The sequence below is a fragment of the Cryptotermes secundus genome, unplaced genomic scaffold (assembly GCF_002891405.2).
Source record: "Cryptotermes secundus unplaced genomic scaffold, Csec_1.0 scaffold125, whole genome shotgun sequence".
In the NCBI taxonomy this organism is placed as follows: domain Eukaryota; kingdom Metazoa; phylum Arthropoda; class Insecta; order Blattodea; family Kalotermitidae; genus Cryptotermes; species Cryptotermes secundus.
The window spans coordinates 1,120,998-1,127,846 of NW_019720162.1; the positions used below are offsets into that span (position 1 = coordinate 1,120,998).

A 6,849-nucleotide genomic window follows, 5' to 3' on the forward strand; every position below is an offset into this window, starting at 1 on the left:
AATATCAATAACAGTCATCACACACAAATCTGTATATACCAGAAGGTCAACAACATGATTACTTATGTTTAGAATTTTGCAAATATGACCTAAAATGATCTCAGTAAGCAAAAGATGATCTCTGTTCATGAGTTCAACACCTGGTAAAATGTGACAAGTGTATGTAGCAGAAACATTGTACTGTGAGAGATATAATCATCAACCGGACAAACGAATATTAAATTAAACATAAATGAAAATCTCATTGCAGTAAGTACAAAACTAACTAAACCTGTATTTTATGCTGTCATTTTGAAGATCTATTCTCTGCCTAGGAATCCATCATCTTAACTTCTATTGACTGTAGCAATGCCAGCACAACTCAGGTAACATGTCACATTCTGAATTCTCCTATCAGCATCCAGTCATGACTTTGTTATTCTCAGTTGAGACGCCCATTCTTTCTCTGCTTTCTTTTCAATTACAAGCTTCTCAGCTGCATAAAGATTCCCCACTATAACCTGGAACAGTCACAAAGCTGTAAGCACTTTCTCTATTCATTAACAAGTAAGGTGTAATGGCTTATTTTTTTTAAACATTTACACAATTATAATGATATGTTAATATTAACAAAATATCCACCACCACAACATGAAAATAAACAAATGCCTCCCTTTAACTTTTAAAACACAGTGGTAGCTATAATATACATACAACCTGCTTTAGCATTCAAAAACTCTGCCCACAGAACACATATATGAGTTTTGACTGATCCTCACATGAACAAGGAATACTTCCCTAAGAGCACTGACTGATTTTTGTAATTCATATGCAGTATGTTTTCTGTGGGAGAGGAACTGAATGTACAAATGTTATTTAAATAAATTTCAGGAAAATTTACAAACCTAACATTGATTTGACTGAATTCACTTTTCAGTTAGTATTCTCTCTGTTTGAGGTTGAAATTGTTATCGAAAAGCTTGAAAACTATAATCTTTATGTGTTGTTGTATCCTGCTGTGTTGTGTATATAAAATATTTATTGTTTCTGTCAGAACTAAAAACAAACTCCATGATTGTAGTTCCCAAGCGAACTATACCGACCGAGCGACCACCGCTTGTCGGCGAAGTTTAGTGCTAACTATTTTGCAGAGGGTGTCGCGTGGTCAGCACAATGAATCCCCACAGCCGTTAATTTCGGTTTTCTAGACTGGAGCCGCTATTTCCTTGAAACAGCTCCTCAATTATCATCATGAGGCTCAGTGGACCCCATTTCAAACCCACTGCTTATCAGAAAAAAATCTTTTAGCAACAGGAATCGAACCTGGACCTCTGGATCTGTGGCCAGGAACGCTGACCACCAGATCACAGTTTGTCAACAGAACAATTCTTTAAGAGGTCTACAAATGTTTACATTAAAGTTATATCTCTTAAAGGCATGACTTGTTTTGATGCTTATTGTGTCATCATCAGGTGTCGGTTAGTGTTAAGGAATTCAGAAAGTATAAATCGCAAGGCAGTAATCAAATTCCATCAGAATTGATTCAAGCAGGAGGTGAAACATTAGTCTGATATCCATAAACTCATTAATTCTATAGGAAGTATGCAGTGGAAGGAATCTATTATTGTAACAATTCACAAGACAGAAGATAAAACTGACTGTAGTTATTACCATGGAATATCGTTGTTATCTACTTCATACATAATTGTATTAAATATCCTTCTCTCAAGGTTAAGTCCATATGTATATGAAATTATTGGGGATCATCAGTGAGGGTATCAAAATAACAGAACAACTACAATAAAATACAATACTGATCATATTTTTTCCACTCATCAGATACTGGAGAAGAAATGGGAGTAAAAAAGAGACAGTACATCAGCTAATCATAGACTTCAAGAAAGCCTACGATTCAGTCAGGGGGAAATAGTCTACAATATTTTCATAGTTTGCAGTCCCCATGATACTAGTTAGGCTGATTAAAATGTGTTTAAATGAAACCTACAGCAAAGTCTCTTCAGATAAACATTTGTCTAATATATTTCCTACTCAAAATGGTCTAAAACAAATAGATGCTTTACTGTCATTGCTTTTCAACTTTGCTTTAGATAATGCCGTTAGGTAGGCCGCGCCATAGCTCAAGTGGTTAGTCGCTGGCTTCCCACCACGGCAGCCCGGGTTCGATCCCGGGTCTGGTCAAGTGGGATTTGTGGTGGACAAAGTGGCGCTGGGGTAGGTTTTCTCCGAGTACTTCAGTTTCCCCTGCCAATCTTCATTCCACCAATTTCTCCACAATCACCCTCACCTATCATCTGGGGCTGGTACAATAGGCCAGAAGTGGCCGCAGTACAAGGGACTTAGTCCCACCCCACTAGCAATAAAAAAAATAGGTAGGTCCAGGAAAACCAGGTGGAACTGACATTAAATGGGGTACATCAGCTGTTGGTCTATGCTGATGATGTGAATCTACTGGGTGATAATATAGATACCATAAAGAAAATCACATAAACTTTAATTGACACTAGTAAGAAGGATGGTCTAGAAGTGAACGCAGAGAAAACTAAGTATATGTTGCTGTCTCGTCACCAGAAGGCAGGGCAAAATCATGACACAAAGATACCTAGCAGATCATCTGAAAATGTGGCACAGTTGAAGTATTTGGGAATGACAGTGACAAATCAAAATGTGATTCAGGAAGGAATTAAGAGAAGAATAAATTCAGGTATTGCTTGTTACCATTCAGTCCAGAACCTTTTGTCTTCTCATCAGCTGTCTAAGAATGTAAACATTAGAATATACATGGGGGACTTAGCAAGACAACCAGTGTGACAGTCCGAACCTGTTGCAGTTCTCCATGGATGCTATCACCTTCTTTAGTCATTTCAGAAGGAGTGACTGATTTATTGGTGAGTTATGACTTGTTCCCCTTGCGTGAACAGAAGACAACTGCCTTTTCTCATATTTAGTTTGAATGACTGGAAGGGGTCACCACAGAAGGTAAGTCTGTAGTTTTCTCAAAACATGAATTTTATTTTTATTTTGACGTGTATAGCTGTCATAATTTGTTGAATGTAACTGCTTTCACATGTGAGGGTCTGAGTTCTATACCTGGGAACTGCTTTGTTCTCAAGGGTTGTTATGTGATTGGCTTATGCTGACTGCATGATGATTTCGGCCAATTGGAGGTGAATTCTTGTCTGGGAGATGGCACTGTCAATTCAAATCTGTTGTGGTGATGAGGCAACACTCCTGCCTTGGGGACTTGGTGTCTTAAATTAACTGGAGTCAGACATAATCTGGCTGCATTTCTTAAGTTTGTCTAAAGTAATCAGACCCTCATTTTTGGAACATTAAATTCTGATAATATTAAATGGCCATATTACTCCTTGCTTGTGTGAAGGAAGTTGCAAATTTTCCCTTTCAAATAAATAAACAGTTTATGAACTTTGGAAGTTGCTGCTGTATTATCGATTTGGTGATTTGGTCCAGTGGACCGGCTTCAAGGGTGCACTTTCCGGTTGCTTCAGTTACTGCTGTGGTACAAACCTGAGATGAGTTAAGTGATCTACGGGAGCCTGCATAAATACAAAGAAAGGAAAGGGGATGGTTACACAGGCAAAAGCTTCTGAGGATGAAGCAGTAGTGTGAAGTGCATATAATAACTTGACAACTGACGTCAACTATGTGACTATACAATTTCTTTATTAAAACCGTCGCAGGTAATATTGTTGTGTTGCGATGGTTTTAATAACACAACAGGATGCATGAAATGAAAACTATGTGACTGCTGTTAACACTTTAAATAAAAGTCTTACTACAAAATCTGTTATGTGCACTGATGCAGACTGAACTGCAGGTTCGGACAAGAATATACTTGAAACGTGCAGCAGGTGTACTTAAGGCTGCAACTGAGCCCCCTTGTCTGTAGGAACATAATGAATTTAATGTGAACCCTGTTACATGCGTGTGATGACCATGGAGAAGGCAGTGTATACATCCTATTGTGTTGAAGATCATACCCAAAGTTCTGGCCATGACTCAGAGTCTGGAGTAACATCCTCACATTGCAGCCACGGCACCAAAAGCAGAAGTAGCTTCAAGCCTAATTCTGTGTCTCAACAAGGAGACGACATTGAAGTGAAAGTTGATCCATCCTCATGTACAGACTTTGACAGCTTGTACTAAGATGTTGACATGTCCGGTATTTAGAATACTGAAGAGAGGGGTTAGAAAAAGGCAAATGGAACACATGAGAATGCTAATGGAATGCTGCTTTCAAATTCTGCTTCACTGGCAGGTCAACTGCCTCAGACAGATAAGGAGAGAAAAATGAAGGACATCTAATAGTCAGGAAGCCAAATGTATTGTGGCATGTACGCCAGATGCTAGGCAACAACCGTGAAATAAACAACTATACAACAGCCGCTGCTAAGTAATGGCTCTACAAACAACAGACATTGCATGGCAATAGCTCAGTTGTAATCATGTGGTCACCCCAAGAGACACAAACACAACTACAGTGCAACAGAGGAAAGGTGTTTTCTGTGTGGTCCATGCCAATGTGTTATAAGCAAGGCCAGTTAACTGTTTCACTCAGTTCATTGGTGAGTTAGATAACTGCTGGGGTTCAGCTGCTGTGAGCTGTTGCCGTGAGAAGCTGGTGGCTGAGGTTGGGGACAGTTTGGGAACCCAGAGGAAGGGAAAAATCCACAATTGGAAGCCACTACCAAGCAATGACAATGAAGCTGTTATTGTGGACACCAGTGTGTGTATATCACTGAACTGCAAAATATAGTCATGTGCTGTACCAAAGAGTCCAATAAATCCAGTCATCAATCTAAAACCTGCCACATTACATATATGTGACAATATCATACAAAAGATGGCCAGAAAAAGGACAGTTCTACAACTGAAACACTTCAGCAAACAGGATAAAATTGGCCCAGCATGAGTGCATGTTCTGTTGTAAAAGATTTTATGACAGATTTCATCTAGCAAGACACCTATCTGTGCATTCTGGAGAAACAGCTCCAGATTGTCGGCTATGCAAGATCCCTCCTAACTGTTGCACTTGTGTTCAGCATTCACCACGGTACAGCCTGATAAAACAACATGTGATATTTGCAACAAAATGTTTAGAAATACGTATCATCTCAACAGGCATTTCTTGGTTCACATAAAAGGGAAGCCATAAAAGTGTGAGGTTTGTCAGAAACTTTTCAGTCACAAAGACAAGCTCATGACTAATGTATGGAGAACAAGTAATTTCAAACCACCACACTTCATGAAATTTGGCTTCATGTGCTCCATTGCTTTATTTCTTCTTATACAAATTTCGCTCATAATTCTGAAAATACTTTTGGTATACTTTCTCCCATTTGGTTTGAACAGATAGAGGCAAAGCTGTTACACTGTACTGCAGTTGGAACTGATCAACGTGTAAAACTTTCAAATAGGGTGCAACTGGTTTTCACCAAATGAATTGCAACTAACTATAATATGCATGAGGCATATCCACAAAATAATATCCATTTGCAAACACTGCCGCTGCAAAACTGTGGTCACTATGGTGTGCATGCATGCAGAGTTTGTTGGTCCTTTTGGAAGGCACAGATACCATTTGCAGGAAATTAAACCACATTCACACATCGTTCTATGTGTTTACAATGTTCAAGAAAATTGAGAAACCCATCATATGTGAATGTGGTCTGTATCAGTTTCTTGAACGCAAGAAACATGAAACTGGCTCACATTCATCGTAAACTTTGTGAGGTGTACGGAGAACATGCCACGAGTGATTCAGTGGTAAGGAGATGGGTGAGACACTTTAATGAAGGATGTGAAAATGTGCATGATGATTCGCGGAGCTGCCGACTGTCTGTGGTTAAAGAGGATTTGGTGCATGCAGTGGAACAGAAAATTCAAGAGAAAAGACAATTCACCATTTCATCAATTTCCTTGCATTTTCCACAAATTTCAGTCACTTCTTCATAAAATTGTGTCTGGAAACTGTGTTCATGCTGGGTGCCAAAGATGCTTACGGATGAACATAAAATAAAATGACAGGCCAGTACATTGACCTTTCTGACATGATACAGTGAGCAAGGCAATTACTTCTTGAGCCGCACGGTAACAGGGGACGAGGCATGGGTGTCACATATAACCCCTGAATCAAAGCAGCAGTATATGGAATGGAGCCACACAACATCGCCAGTAAAGAAAAAACTCAAACAGACCATTTCAAATAGCAAGAACATGCGCACAGTGTTATGGGGCAGAAAAAGCGTTCTGCTTGTGGAATTGTTGTCTCAAGGCTCCAATCAACGCATGTCTATTGCAACACATTTAAGAAACTGCATCATGTGACCCAGAACAAGCGATGTGGCAGCCTTAGTTGGGGTGCTGTAAGCTTCATGACAATGCCCGCCCACATGCTGCCATGGCAACACAAGATCTGATCGCGATATTTGGCTGGGAACAATTCGATCAACACCCCTACAGCCCAGACTTAGCACCAAGTGATTTTCAAGCGTTCCTGCATCTGAAAACTTTCCTTGGTGGCCAGCGGTTCCACGACGACGAGGTCAAAGAAACTGCTAACACATGGTTTGCATCACAGGCAGCATCATTCTACAATGCAGGAATACAAAAACTGGTGCCCTGCTACGACAAGTGCCTCAACAATGGTGGAAACTGTGTTGAGAAGTAGTGTAAGCCTCACACTACTTCTCTACACAGTTTCCAGGTATATACAGCAAATGGTAATACACAGGTCGGATAAAAAGTAAAAAGCAACACCTCTATAGTCCTGAAATGACTGTATTACCTAAAATGATTTATATATATATATATATATATATATATATATAT

General features: G+C 39.5%; 1 protein-coding gene across 1 annotated transcript in view; it reads right to left on the bottom strand.

Moving 5' to 3' along the window:
* Nucleotides 1-238: 238 nt before the first annotated feature.
* Nucleotides 239-6,849, bottom strand: part of LOC117282539 (LYR motif-containing protein 4) — an 11,954-nt gene continuing 5,343 nt past the window's right edge. The window contains exon 4 of the mRNA XM_033752572.1: nt 239-500. Within this exon, the coding sequence (XP_033608463.1) occupies nt 405-500 (96 nt within the window). The 3' untranslated portion in view covers nt 239-404. The remainder of the gene's footprint in view (nt 501-6,849) is intronic.